The 14,534-nt window shown below is 44.9% G+C and overlaps 1 protein-coding gene across 1 annotated transcript in view; it reads right to left on the bottom strand.

Annotated features, from left to right (window-relative positions):
- Window positions 1-1,384: 1,384 nt before the first annotated feature.
- HUNK (hormonally up-regulated Neu-associated kinase) overlaps window positions 1,385-14,534 on the bottom strand; it is a gene marked incomplete at both ends in the record, with an annotated part of 57,319 nt that continues 44,169 nt past the window's right edge. The window contains 4 exons of the mRNA XM_082487526.1: window positions 1,385-2,031; window positions 4,399-4,579; window positions 9,826-9,909; window positions 11,013-11,181. Of these exons, the coding sequence (XP_082343652.1) occupies window positions 1,385-2,031; window positions 4,399-4,579; window positions 9,826-9,909; window positions 11,013-11,181 (1,081 nt within the window). The remainder of the gene's footprint in view (window positions 2,032-4,398; window positions 4,580-9,825; window positions 9,910-11,012; window positions 11,182-14,534) is intronic.

The raw sequence follows: 14,534 nt of genomic DNA, 5'->3' as shown, positions 1-14,534 counted from the left end.
AAGACAATGCCTCCACTGCCTGGGTTTTGAAACGACATTAAGTGGGTGGGCAACAGTGGGACATACGTGGGCCAGGGCTGCCCACCTGGGAACCAGACTGGAAAAAGCTTTGTTGAGATGTCCCATACACACAAACACATACGCAAGTGTGGTACAGACGAAAGAAAAGAGTAGTCTTTGGCTAAACCTTCTAATTTATAGGAAATGGTTTGAAGACAAAAACAGAACCAAAAAAAAATGTTGCCAACCTCTCAGATGTATCATTTACTTAGAAAAACAAGACCGGTATGCAGAACATGGTGCCTTTTAAGAAAGTTAATCTTCACCACTCATAACAATAACGAATTTTTGGTAACCACTGCATTACCAATCTTGCAGTATAAAATGGCATTGGTACAAGTTCGTGTGTCCTTTATAAGTCTTTTTAATTCACTGCAGTCTCTCAGAAAAGCCTTCAGGTGTGTCCAATGCTGCCTTGCTGTAACAGGGGCTAACGCAGTCCTGCACGTAGGCGTGACATGGAACTAGTACGACTACAAAAATCGGAGGTGAAGGGATTGTTTAAACACAGCGTGTTGCAATCTGCATTACTGTTTGAAGCATCCGCTTGCAGACCTGTCACATGAAAGGAACAGGCCTCTAGTGTGGTAAATCTCCACATGATGAAATTTGTTTTTAAATAGTAATGTTTCTTCTGAGTGACATCATTAAATCACCGTTTCCTTTAGGAAAAAAATGATTCCATTATTACTACTTTATGCAATTAACAGTAAAATCTGCTTTCACTTCCAATGCTCCCACTTCTTTCTGAATGTTTAGATCACTCCTGTCTTTATTCGAGTTTCTACCAACTTAATATTGGCAGTGCTTGTTAGCAAGTTGCCTTTGGACGTAGTATCTTGAGTTTTTCCACTTGTCTAGCCATGTGAACAATGCCCGTAGCAGTACCATGTACTGTGTGACACAGGCAGATGGAGCATGGACAGTCTTACCACAGATCCCGGATGGGACCAGCATTCATAGCACCACGCAGATTACTTTGATGACTCAAACCATTAATGCTCGCTGCTCTTCCAATCAACCTTACTGCAATACTAGATGAGAGCAGTGAAAATACATATTCACGTAGCTCTTTCAAGACACGTTTTACTGTACAGTCAGATGCCAAATGCTAATACATCTTAACAGCACAAGCAGAGCCCTTTTCTTTCAACTTCAACATGTAGGACAACGCCTTCCTCACAAGCAGACCTCTGATTTTCTACGTTGGACCACTGTAGTGTATTACATGGTGACAGTAAAATGCCTGTGGCTTTCCCTTCTTGTTAAAAGTAAAAAAAAGTTAGGTCCCAGAGAACAGCAGTGCAAATCCTGGGATGTCAGGCTAACACTGGCCGCTGACAGCATCTGCTGCATTGAAGGAAATCTGCGTGGGGCTCATCTGCTGCAGCTGAGGCATCCTCGCTTCCAGCGGCTTGTCGCTCGCCGACTGCATTGTCTGGTTCCTCTTCCGCAGCATCTGTCCGATCCCCATCATGGGGAATCTGCCTCTGCTTTTAACACAGTTAGGGCTGCCCAAGGGGTTGTTGGAAACCAGCTGAGTAGGGGACACTGCTTCTTCCTTTGCCGGATACGCTTTTTCTTCATACGTGAAAGAGACTTGGGTGGGGTGGACGGGGGACGTGCTCCCTGGCTGAAAAAGCGGGGACAGTGTCCTTTCACTTGAGCTTTTGTAAGGGAAATTCATCGGCGAGCCTAAAATCCTGTACTGATGAGAGGGGGAAACCTGGTCTATTTGGTCCTCTCTGTCAACCGACTCGAAGGAGTGCACAATATTCAGGATGAGAGGAGAGTCCTTTGCCCGGCCCCCAATCCGGGCCGGATCCTGCTGTGGGGACTCCTGCCTCTTGAGGAGCCGAGGGGTCCTGGGGGGCGGCTGCTGGACTTCGAGGTACTCCAGGGAACTGGAAGTGACGCAGCCCGTCTTGTTTGCCAGGGGTTCGTGGAAAGGGCTTACCCCACCGCTGGAGTCTGCAAAGCAACCAGAAAAGGAACCAGAAGAGCAGATTGCATTTAATAGCACTGCCTTCTCTGCCTTACGGCAGACAGCATCTGACATCACCTTCAACAAATTTTAGAAGAGCGTGGTAAACGCACTGGCTAAAACAAATGGTCTTAGGGACATACTCGGAACCTAACTCCCAGACTCTCATTTGATACTTATGTCGTCGTTTCATGGGTAATTTATCTGCCACTTTCCTCAAAGGCAGGAAGAGTGCTTAAACTGAGTAAGACAAGGACATGAAATGGAAAACCACAGATGTCTTCAGCTGTTTGTATTAATTATATCCTCTAAGGCCACGTCTGAGAAATCTCACATTTCCCCCTTAGCACAACTTTGCATGGTTTTAACTGGGTCTGCATACTGTATTCACTGACATACTTAGAGACACAGGGGACAACAGTGAGTTAATTCCTAATGTCTTTCCTTGCATTTTGGAAGAAAATCTGTTCTTGGTTTCACACATGTAAATATGGAGTAGCTGCACTGGCCAGATTCAGGCTGTTACAGTTGGAACAGATCTGCTGCATCGACTTCAGCGAGAATCTTTCCCCAGCAAGGACCAAATATAAATGGAACAATCTTTGCAGGATTTGGCCCAGTAAAACCAAACAGCTCGTGGAGAAGATCTGCTCAGTTTCTACAGGATGCTGGCACTCGCTTATGCCAAGCTAGTCGCAAGAAAACACGCTTTGCTGCCTTTATGGAAAGCTATCCAAGGATCCTGCTTTGCTAGGTTTCCCCTAAGTGAAAGAATAGCGGACCAACAGTTAATCACTGTCCATGAGTTCCTCAGTCTCAAACCATCTAAAAGGGATATAAAGTAATTTAGGTCTGCCAGCCCTCAGGTCACAGCCACAAATCTCACATGTACTTCTTCTGAAAGGGATGGTCTTGGCAGGGGTTGAGACCTGAAAGGATGTAGGAGATGAAATCACTCACATTGAAAGTTGCTTGGGAAAAGCAGACCAGGTTTAATCAGACTAGTTTCTTTCCAAAACTGGTCAAAAATATTTGACTGCTTCATTTAAGAAATGTCAAAACATGGTTTCCATAAGCAGAGAAATGCTTTAGCTGAGATCTGAATGATTTTCAGGTTTCAGTTCAAAAAAGCAGGGAGAAACTTAAAGCGGGAAAAAAATTAATTAGGTCTACTTCCCCCTGTGCCTCCCACCTAAAAGGAACAACAAATCTAAGCAAAATCAGCTTTTTAAAATGTTTTTTACATTTTTCACAAAAAGTACGTCCCATTTCTGACCAGCTCTCTGGACTACTGCTACCTTGCAGCAGACGGGCCTATGCTGCCAGATGAACATCATTTTGCCATTTTTTTCAGGTAGAAAGCATCAAATGATAAATTACCAAGTCACGAGGAAGAGCATGAAACCACCATAAGCCACCACTCTAAGTAACTCCCTGACACCACGGTAAATGTTTTACAGGGCTGTATTTCCCTCCCCTCTGCTCTGTAGTGACCTCCCCTCCTTTAGTTCCCTCACTTAACAGCTGGCTACATCACCTTCCTGCTCCTCAAAGTCTCCCGGCCATGTGTACACTATCGACACCCCATTCTCCCCGCTGACTCCCTTTTTCCTCCACTCCTTTCTTCCGCCTCCTTTTGTGAGCAGCTCTCACCCATCCCTCCCAGGCTGCCTCCTACCCTGTGTGATTAATGCTCTGCTCTCCCCTGGCTGTCTTGTCTTTTCCTTTCCCCCTTAATGCTTTTCCCCCTCCTTTTGCTGCTTGAAATTTGCCGGGGTTGGCAGTCCCACCCGCATTTCCTGTTGGCTGCCTACTTCCCCTTCCTCCACCATCAGCTGCTGCCCGCTGCTTCTCCCAGGGATGCCGCCGTTACCGGCACTCTCCTCAGGGTCAGGGATTTCTTCCCGTGCTGCTCCTTAATCCTCTCTAAGCAAAACATGCTTGCCGGTAGGAAGAAGCATCTCTGCCGGTTTTGGTTTGTCAGTGATCTGGGGTGGGTGTTGATGCTTTCAAAGCACCAGTGTGAAGTGCAGATGATTTTGTATAAGTACATATAAATAGAGAAAGAAAGCTTTTTTTAAAACACTGTGGGAATTCTGTCATATAAAAGGAGAAGTAAAAGTGAGCACTCGTGACTGCTGAACATCGTCATGGTTTCCTCAGGATGCTCCGTTCAATGTTTGACTATGTTATCCAGTCCTCTTTCACATACCACCCCCAAAGCAGACAGCAAATGCAAGTCCATGACTGTTTACTAACAAACACACAACACACAAGACTCTCTCGTTAATACTGTGCATGCCCACACATGCACATGCGCACAGGGACACACCACTGGTACTTCTCCCACTGACCTTTCTCCGGACATCCAGCCTTGGTGACTTTCCGGTCCTTCAGCACAGCCTTGGTGTTCTGTATCTGCGAGATAAGACAGGAAGAAGGCTGTCTATATGAAACTGGACTTTTCTCAGTTTTCTTTGGGAGCTGACGGTGAAGAATCTCCCCTTTCTTTTCTTGTTCTTTGAGTTTTTTGTCCTTTAAGTTGTAAAACAAACAAGAACAATTTGATTTACTTAAGGGAAGTATAATGACCCCCAGACTTAAAAGCACACCACTTACCGAAGCCGAATTAAAACCCACACATTTACAAGGAACTTATCCTGGCTACTCAAAAAACCTAAAACTTCCATGTCTCATTTTCCTCTGATCTGTCTGACATGATTTCATGGCTTCCATCTGCTCTGACACTCATGCAGTGTGAAAGTTGGTTTTGGAAAATTGAAAGAAAAGGAAAGCTTTCTCTTCAGAGGCCATTGGTCTTAGGAGACCTCGTTGGAGCAAGTAGATGCAGGTTCGTGCTCCTTCATACCTGAAATTTCCCTCCCCATTTAAACACCAAAAAAAGATCTGATTTCTCTTTATTGCACTTCCGCTGACATTTGAAAAGGTGAGCAGCAAAGTTTTAAAGAAAATTACTCTTTGAGTAATTTATCTTCCGTCCAGAATAGAACTGGAAGAATACAGCCCTTGCTTTTATAGCATCTCTGCAACTGCACAAGACATGGGGGGAGGGAGGAAATTACCAACCCAACCCTTCGCTGAACTCTTAACACCTTTTCATGATGGGGAAGGCAGCTGATGGTGGGATTGCAAGCATACACATCCTAAAAGCTAGGTTTGAGCTCCAGCGATGACAGAGGTAAAACTGGGAGTGGGATCTGGGAGTGGGATCTGGGAGTGGGAGTGGGATCTGAAGAGGAATCCAATTTTCAAAGCACTGGTTTACAGTGAAAATTAGTTGTACCATTTTTGAACACGAATCACTAGATTCTGCAAGCTGCGTAACACTCTACCTGGTACTGATTTCAAGGGGAGCCAAAAGTCTTATTTCACTTCTAAAAATCAGGCATCGGATTTGCAGCCCATATTTTGCTATCCTTCAAAGACTTTAGGAATCTCTCACCTTTCTGGAACAAATCTGTGTGGTCTGGTTTTGGCCGTCAATCTCAAAGAAGTGGGGCTTTTGCTTTGGTTGCTTTGGGGTTGTTTGTTTAGAGGGGCATCTATGTGATATTCTTTGTGTGGTTGTAATTCTCATTTAAGCAACATGTTTCGCTGTGTCTTATTGAAAAGTCACCGTAAGTACGAGGGTTATTTTAAAAATGCAGAGAAGTTCCTTCACCCAATTATGTGCTGAGGCCTGTATTTTGTCTGATAATTATGCACTGCCCAAGGGCTGGCTCTCTTGATGATTTTCTTTTGAAAGTTCATTGACATGAAGTCTATCAAAACCCTCAAATGCAAAACAACGTGCATACATGTGAGAGAGGGAAAGAAAGATGCAGAAGACAACTTGGATTCTCTTGGGCCCCTACACAGCTCTGGAAACGTTAAGACACGTAAGAGGAAAATACCTGGATGGCACACGTTATGATCATTCCCAGCTCAGACAGAGTCTAAATCCCCACATAGAGGGTGTCTGGGCACTGCTGGGCTCATTAACTTCGAATTCTCAGAAGTTATGGAGTCAGAAGGAAGAGCTTCAGTGAATCATGAACTGAACTAGGGTTTTTAGTTTTATTACAGAAGTGGTTAGGTGACTTGGTTAGGAGCGAGAACCAGAGACCCTCTCTGAGGTCCTCACCGTCTTCACCTCAGTCTCCCTTCTCGCATGTTTTTTGTTCCCATTTTTCTCTCCATCTGTCCCTTATCCCCTCCAATTTCTTTCCTCTTAGATAGCTAAAGCTGGCCAACCCTTCCGCGCAAACAAACCAATGCATTATGGAGCTGTCATCGCTTTGCTTGCGTGATACCTCTTTGTCCACCTGATGTCTTTCCCCTTGCCTTTAGAGGCCATAAACACCTCCAGCACCGAGCACTTATTCCTCCCTGCCTATGCTGTGCTCGGAACAATGCAAAGTCTGATCGGTCCCAGGCACTACCGATGAAGTAATAACAACAGCAATAACAACAACAGCAATAATAGTAACAATGCTGTGTGAATAATACCCTGCGACAATAGAGTCAGTGGGAGCTGTACAGCTAATTTGGAGCCCACCACACTATTTTTCCTCTCAAGGCTCTGAAATTCTGCTGCCAAGTTCAGCAGAGACTGGGCTCTACTGAGTATCTTTTTTTAAAGGTACTTGTGAGGATGAGACCAAGTGGTGACTATATTAAGCCTAAAGGAGCCGATCAAGTTTGTTAGCGGCTTTCTGCTATTTTGGATAGGTGAGGAAAGAATTTGCATGTCTGTTGCTGCAGCATCTGTCAGAATGCAGGACGTTTCACTGCTGCAATATTTTTAGCCTAATGGTGCAAGAGCCAAGCCGCAGCTCCTCACCTGCCAAGTGCCCCTGACTTTGCCTTCACACTGCTGTCATGTTTTCTAAGCAGCAGTAATACGGTCATACTGTACAATTAAAACCACCCATGAAAAAGAAAATTCACATGTCTGCTGTTAGCAATTAACTAGTTTACCCTGGACAAATGTTGCAAATAGTTTTAGAAGTATTTTTTTAAGCTTACTAACACTGTTTCTCTTAGACGATGGTTGTGAGAGGGGAAATGACCAAAATCCTAAACTCCCAATGTGCCACATAGTATTATATTTTAAAAGGAAAGGAAGATTTCCTGCAGGGGAGTTATAAAAGTTCGCTCTTCACTGTACCGTGCACAGCCACGTAATGGCATGCTGTCACACAATGCAGGAGTTGTACCGGTATGTTATACTTGAATAGGTTTGGCATTACATCATCCTCTGCTATTTCCTGTCCTGACCTCGACCCGAAAACCTACTCTTAGTCCCAGCAACGGATTTGAAAGGAAGATAAAGGGTATTTGCCTTGGCCATGTCTGAAATGGTGATAGGACAATGACACAAGTTCTTAAAAATTGCAAATTCCCCAAGTCTGAGCCCACTATCTACCCTGCGGGAGACAGGTATTCCCAGCACTGGTCCCACGGATTCACTGGGGGGACGGCCGCTCATCACCTGAGGCCTCTCCAGCAAAAAGAGAGAGATGGAGCGAGACTGCTGCCTCCCTCCTCCCTGTGCTGCCCATCTGCCCTGAGCACTAAAATGAAATCAGCCTGCAAAACGGCACGGTTACTTAGCACCGACAGCAGCTCCCAGCACCCTCAGCCTCAGCATGCTGATCCCACCGCTCCAGGTTAGAAAACCTAATGGAGAAGAGGGGCTGGGCACGACCACTGCCTGTGTGCCCCGCTGCCTGCCCCAGCAAGAGGCGGTGTTGCTGGCAGGCAGCCCCTGTCCGAGGCAAAGTCCGTATTTCACATCGCTGGAGTGAAGCCAAAGAAATTCAGCCGGCTGCTGAAGCTGACCAGCCCTCTTCCTGCTATTCCCATGACAACACACAGCTACGCTCTTCGTGCAGTGTCTGCCTAGGGACCAGTGCCTCCCAGTTCCCCTCTGGAAATAAGGGGTGATAAGGGGACTCTATCTACAGCTCATGAACCTGCCTGAGCTTACAAAATCCACACTCCTGAGTCCCAGTGGCACCCACTGATCCCAGTGGCAGGAGCTAGACACTCCCTGGGCAGTGTTCTCATCCCCATTACGGCATTTTAGGAGAGATGTCTACCATAGTTACAAACGGCAGTAGCATCCCAGGGTCTGTATTCACCCACGTGTGCTGCTTCAACTGTCCTGGTACGGTAAGGGTAACACAATCCCTTTGTGTAAGTACAGCTGAAGTGATATAAAACTTACTTTATACTCAGCTATGCCCATGCAGAAAGAGAATATACTGTATTATTATCGTGGTGTCTGCACTGTGATTGCATCAAGGTAACTATTTCAAGAAAGAAATGACACCCCCTCATCCTCTAAATAGCTCCATGGGGACTAACTCTGAGTGCAGGAGAGGCTTTGGAGAGAGCTTTTATCCCTACGCATGCCTTTAAACCAAGCTGGGGTCATACAGTGGCGCTACCGTTAGTTTTCCATGATCCTTACAGAAGTCAAACATCAGTTCCCGTCTAGGGGCACGGGGACTTCAGGACCACCACCAGACCAGACCACACGTTTCTCTCTCAGCTATGCGTAGGTGCAGAGGCAGGCCTTGCTGCAGGCTCCCCGGCACCGGTTAGGCATGCAGAAGCTGTAAGTTAATGCCTGGAGAAGTGACACCAGCAGCCAGAGGAAGCTGGCCCAGAGAGCACCAGGATGCACCATGCGACACCTCCAGCATTCACCTCCAGGTACCTGCCTGTGTTTCCATCGGAAGGTTGAAGTAAGCTGTCATAGAGCATTTTGAAATATTATATTCACTGAGTCTACCCACTGCTGATACATTTTAAGTAAAGTGGGTTTTGATTTATGTTAGAAAAGAATGGTAAGTACTTTGCCCTGATATTTCCATCTAGCTTGCAGTTCAGCTTGTCTTGCTAGCAGTCTTTAAAATAAACAAAACCAGCCATGATACAAATCTGCCCCTGCAATTAAATCATCAATCCGGCACTGAAGAGTAGCTTTTGAAATAGGTACACTCTTCAGGAATACTGCTCTTTGTGTTGGTAGGTAAGACTTGCATAGCTCATATTACTCTTGTAATTCTAGTGCTTGGCAAGAATCAGCCATGAGAAGACTCCTATTAACTCAATTACCTAATATGTATTCTTTTAATACAACCTTCTCTATTTGCAGGCAAAAAAAATGGAGACCGACAGAGCAAAAGATGACCTGGTTGAATCTTTTCTCTGGCCAAGGGAAGTCCCTCACGATGCAGTGGGCTAGTTCTACATCACTTCTGCTAAGAAGCAAAAAATAGTAACCTGGGCAGAGTTTTGTGCTAATACAGTTTCATCGCTTCTGGTAGTTAAGCCAGGGTTGGCCCAGGACACCAGGAATGCCAGGTGACCACATCAGCCTGGCTGTCAGTCAGCTCTCTGCCCTACACCACCAAGGTCTTGCGACTCAAGACAACACAGTTATGGTCTTCTTACAACACCAGAAACTTGCACCCTAGAATGAAACTACGGAGCCCCCTGAAGAAGTTTGTATTATTTTGCTAAACAGAGCACTCAAAACTTTTATTTTCTTCATAAAAGCTGAAAGTCACTTTTACACTTCCACTCTAGAGGGTTGCTCTTTGTTCCTTCAAAAAGAAATTAAGGGGTTTATTTGTCCTGCACAAGCAAGACCACAGGTATTTTTTGTCTCCACAGGTCCAGAAACCCATTGCCTTAATCACAATTGCCAGGGATCCTCTAATTCAGTCTGCCTTCAAAGTACCTTAACGAGCTTTAATAAGTTTTACCTCATAGGAGTCTTTATTTGCCTTGTATTTTTCTATCTGGTATAGTTGGTTCTTGTGGCAAATGTTGTCCTGGCCTTCAGACTTCTGTGGAGAGAGAAGCACAGAAAAGTACAGTATGTAAGATAATTGGAGAAAACTAACCTTCAACTACTGCTTAATGGACCGTATCCAATCTTGGCATTCAGTGGAGGTGCATCAACTTACAGAGATGGTGAATTTGAATGTCATTAATGGCACCATCATTAAAGCAAGCTTGCTAAAAGAACTGAGAAAAGAAAAAAACTAAGAAGCTGTTGTCAGATTGGAATGCCGTTGGGGATAATTTCTCTAAAGAAGCAAACATTAAGAAGAAAACTCCATGCAATGCACCCTCCTGCCCGTGCAGTCACGTAGGAGTCTACAGACCCTCAACTACTTGAGACACCTCACCAGAGAACAGGCAGCTGTGTGGAGAGGCCATGGGAAGAGAGCGTGCAGCTTGTCTTTGTGCCCTGTGCCCATCCTAGCACTCCAGCAACCACCACACAAAACACAGCCTGAGAGCTCAGCTCCCCAGGACATACATGGAACAGTGACAAGTGGCAGCAGACTCCTGCCCTAGAGAAAGCTTCCATGCAAACCCTTCAGTAGGGTTTCTGACCTCCAAGTCATACTCAGGGACCAGGAACGTCGGCAGGAGATTAAGAGACTTTATATTCATGTTATTTCTCATGTAAAACTTTCAGCAAAGTTGTCATTTAAAAACTAAACAAAATCTTAAGAGCTCTTAAGCTTCCTCTTGATTTCCTGAATCAAATTACATTATGTTATTGATACTTCAAGCAGCAGAATTATCTCAACATACAGACATAGTACGCCACAAGTCACAAGTATGACTCTGAATGGCAACAGTTTGCTTTTTATAGGGTAACTGCCTAGCCAGAGGGAATCTCGTATGGAAACAGGGACTCGTGAGACGTAAAGCCTATCAGCAATTATCTCTGCAACCTAGGGAATTCTTACCTGAAATAATGTTATTAGTTTGCGAGGAATACTTGCCCTTCATGGCTAGTGCTAAAAAATTAGAAAAAAAACCCAAACCTGAGGTAAAGCCTTGAGATCAAACGCCAGCAAGCAGGGAAACTTTTAGCACTTTTTTTACCCTACTCACCCGCTCATCCAAAGAATCGGCATCAAGCAATACTTACCTTAAGGCTTGCCAAGTAGCGCTCCAGCTTCTTATTAAGCAGAAAGTAGATGGCAAGCGTGTGACTTGCCCTGTTTGAGAGCACAGTGTTGATGACGTCGCTGTTCTTGTAGCCCAGCTTCTCGGTCATATGGAGCAGCACGCTCTGGCTGAGGTCCTCAAGGTGAATCCTGCACAGAGAGAGGCAGAGCACACCGTTCGTACTGTCCTCCCAGTGACAGAGCCTTGCCAGCCACGGGGGATGTGGCAGAGGGTAAAGAAGAGGTCTGAAAGGCTCAGCAACATGGGAGTTATTAGCTCTCTCCTCCCATGAGCAGGTATGAAAAGGGCAGACTGTTCTGGCACCACGGGCATCGTGGGAAGCCGTGATAGCTGAACAAACAGCCCTCTCCCCACCATGTCATACCCCAATGCAAAACAATCATCATGCTCTGGACACTGCTGTTTGTTACCCTGCATCTGACCAGTGAAGACCATCAAGATCATCTGACTGGTTTTGAAGGAAAAGAGGTAAAATCCAGCTCAGGTAGCTACGTTTTGCTTTCTGAAATTACCCTTTTCTTGTAAACAAAGACCGCAGTTTTCCACTTTGCCCCTTACCTGTTGCACAACAGCTAGGGAATTTCACCCTGGAGAAAAGGGACACACAGGGAAGATTATTACTGCAGCTCTCAAAATGGTAAAACTGTTGTACTCATGTTGGTTAAAAGCAGAAGTACAACACGTGGTAATGTATGTGCTCTCCTGTAAAGTCTATAACAGACTCAGCCAAGGCGAGAAATGCTGTACAGCATCCTTGCGGAAATAGCAATGCATCTTCTCAGTGTTAGTTAAAACCAGATTTCCCAGAGAACTCTGCTCCTATTCAGACCTCTAAATGCACTGGCCAGCTTCCCAGATGTGCCCGTCAACTCCCATCCATCTCCAAAGAAACGCTGGGTTTTGTTCAGTTTCTAAAGGATATTCCTTGCTCCTAAGATTGAGCGTAATATCTGGCCAAGGCAACCTAGGGGAGCTGAGCTTGTGGGTTTTTTTTACAACCTGCCTTGCCCCTTCAAAAGGACCATTCTCCACCTTTCCTACTCCTGCCCTGCTGTCCCCATCCTGTGCACCTGTGATGCAAGGAATGCCCAGACAGCAGTCTTGGTCTGATGTAGAGAACTTAGACAAGATGAAAAACACAACCTGGAAAATCTCAAATAACTCTTTTCCTTTATTTAGTGTTCTTATTAATATTCGTTCTGCAGCTAAGGAATGCTTGGGGTTGTTTTTTTTTTAAGTTCAAAAGCAAAACTTATCTTGGCCATTACACATTAAAGCATCTGGACAGCAAAAGAAATTCAAGCAATCTCTACTTGAAGTGCTCAGCAAAATGGGAAATTTTTGCTTGCCTTCAGGGAATTTCTTTAACGAAAGCAAGCTTATAAAAAGCCTGGGAGAATATTCTCCTGAAAATGCAGTTTGTGCCATTCTTCAGCCTTATCTCCATGCTCTCCCTTTTTCTACCAAGTTCTTGTCTTGGGAACAACTGGTGTTACCCCCAAAATGGTGGTAGAGCACTGCAAGAACACAGAGCAGCTTCTTGCTTGTGTTATAAAAAGCATGATTAAGAGAGGGAGGGATTCCTTGGAAACTCAGTGGGGGATTTTTCAGAACTACTTTGACACGTCTTACCCACGTCTGCACACTAACAAAACTTGGAGAAACTCTGTAGAAGTGGAGTCTAGTGGCACTTTCTGAGGCAAGCTCAAAGGGAGTCTAGCCACGTCTTTAAATATTACAAACTTTAGAAAGTATTTTCCCTATAAGGCTCCAGTATGACAAATTCTAGATAGGTCAAGCTTTGGGCATCAACAAATTAAAGAAATACTATCCAAAAAATGAAGTGAAAGAAAGAATCCGCTTCACATAAAACCTGGGTTTGGATAGGAGTATCTACTTTTCTCTTGTTTTCAGACCAAATGATGAGAAAAGCAGTGCAATGAGAAAGAAAAAAAAAAAAAAGTAATTGATTTTTTTCAATAGCAAAGCATAGCATTCCACACTGATGTGCCCTTTAGAAGTGTTTATAATAGGAAAGGATTATTATCCTCACCATATACACATATACGCATGAGCAAACATATGCCCTCTCTATAGTTCGGCACTGCCTTTTCTTCTGTTCTTCCATTTGATTCGCTTGCCTTTAGGAGGGAATGATTAATGGGCACACCATAAATAAAGAGCATTGCACAGCTATTCTAGCTAATAGAGGCCGGCCTCTGTAAGTCACCTACCTAACTGCACCAGTGAGCAGACTCTAGAAGGGACACTTCCACCACAACTTGACCAAAGCCTAGCAACTACAAGCTAAGAAGTCATAAAGGCATGAAAACGTACCTACAAATGCAAAAGAATTGTGAAAGCACATTCAAACCCTATTTCTGTCTTTTTTCCTCTTTTCTACAGATAAGACACACAGAGCAAGAGAATTAAATTACCCATACAGCTCTCAATTACACTTATATTCACTTAACAGATGCCACGTTTAGTAGATTGATTAGACTCATTATGACAGTCATTTCATCAGCTTAATGACTCATTCAGTTTACACTTGTTTTCCCTTTCTTTACCATACAATGTTCATATGTGCCATACTTCAGTACAGTTCAATGCACTACGGAAACTCAGATTTCCTTTTGTTGGACAGCATACTATGCAAATTAACTCAACTGCCCTTAAATTTGGGGCAATAATGTCGAGATAATTGGTCTGCCTGTTCTCATTCTTATTCCTTGTGAAAAAATTGTTAGTGGGGGCCAACTTTATATTCTGTCCACATAGGTCTGAGGATTACAGGCAGCCTCACATTTGCCCTCCCCATTTCAGTGGATGGCTCTAGTGATGCCTCCAGGCATGCAAGCTGCTCAACATCTATCCAACCGTATTTTGAGAGCGGAAGACCTGTTATTCTCCTTAGGTCAAAGAATGGCATAGTCACAGTGATTCTCCACGATGCAGTACTTGAAAGTTAAGACAGACACTGCCTCTGGAAGGGAAATGCTTGCTGCTAAATTAGGGCACCTCCATTCCCTGTCAATGCAGAGGGAAAAGGGAGGTGGCTCAGGCAGGAGCCAGGACCATGCAGGCTGAGACCTTTAAGCCAGCCAACAGCAACGTCAAAGGAAAAGGTCTCAAAAAATTCCTAAAGGCTGTCCCGAGATTCAGGGCTCAAGCTGATCTCCTGTGCCCCAATTCAGCAGGCTCAGGAAGCGGCAGCACTCATCACCGGCTTCAGAAGTAAGAGAGGGGTGCTGCAGCTGCCACTCAGCCCCACAGGGTTTGGACCCACAGCTCTGAAACATGCTCTGTTCATCTGGCTAGTGGTGGAGCTGAGCAGAAAATGGGTGGGAGGCTCTCTTACCAGCAAAGCTGTGACCTGGGCTGAATGCTGAAGGTTGGCGCTATGCATGGCTTGAACACGCCTATGGGACCGAGTCTTTCAGGGCAACGACACAAAGAGATGGCCTGGTTGGTGAACAAC

This window comes from Vanellus vanellus (assembly GCF_965231255.1).
Source record: "Vanellus vanellus genome assembly, chromosome: 1".
In the NCBI taxonomy this organism is placed as follows: domain Eukaryota; kingdom Metazoa; phylum Chordata; class Aves; order Charadriiformes; family Charadriidae; genus Vanellus; species Vanellus vanellus.
Note: the sequence above shows the minus strand (reverse complement) of the source record. Positions and strands in the feature narration are given on the sequence as shown.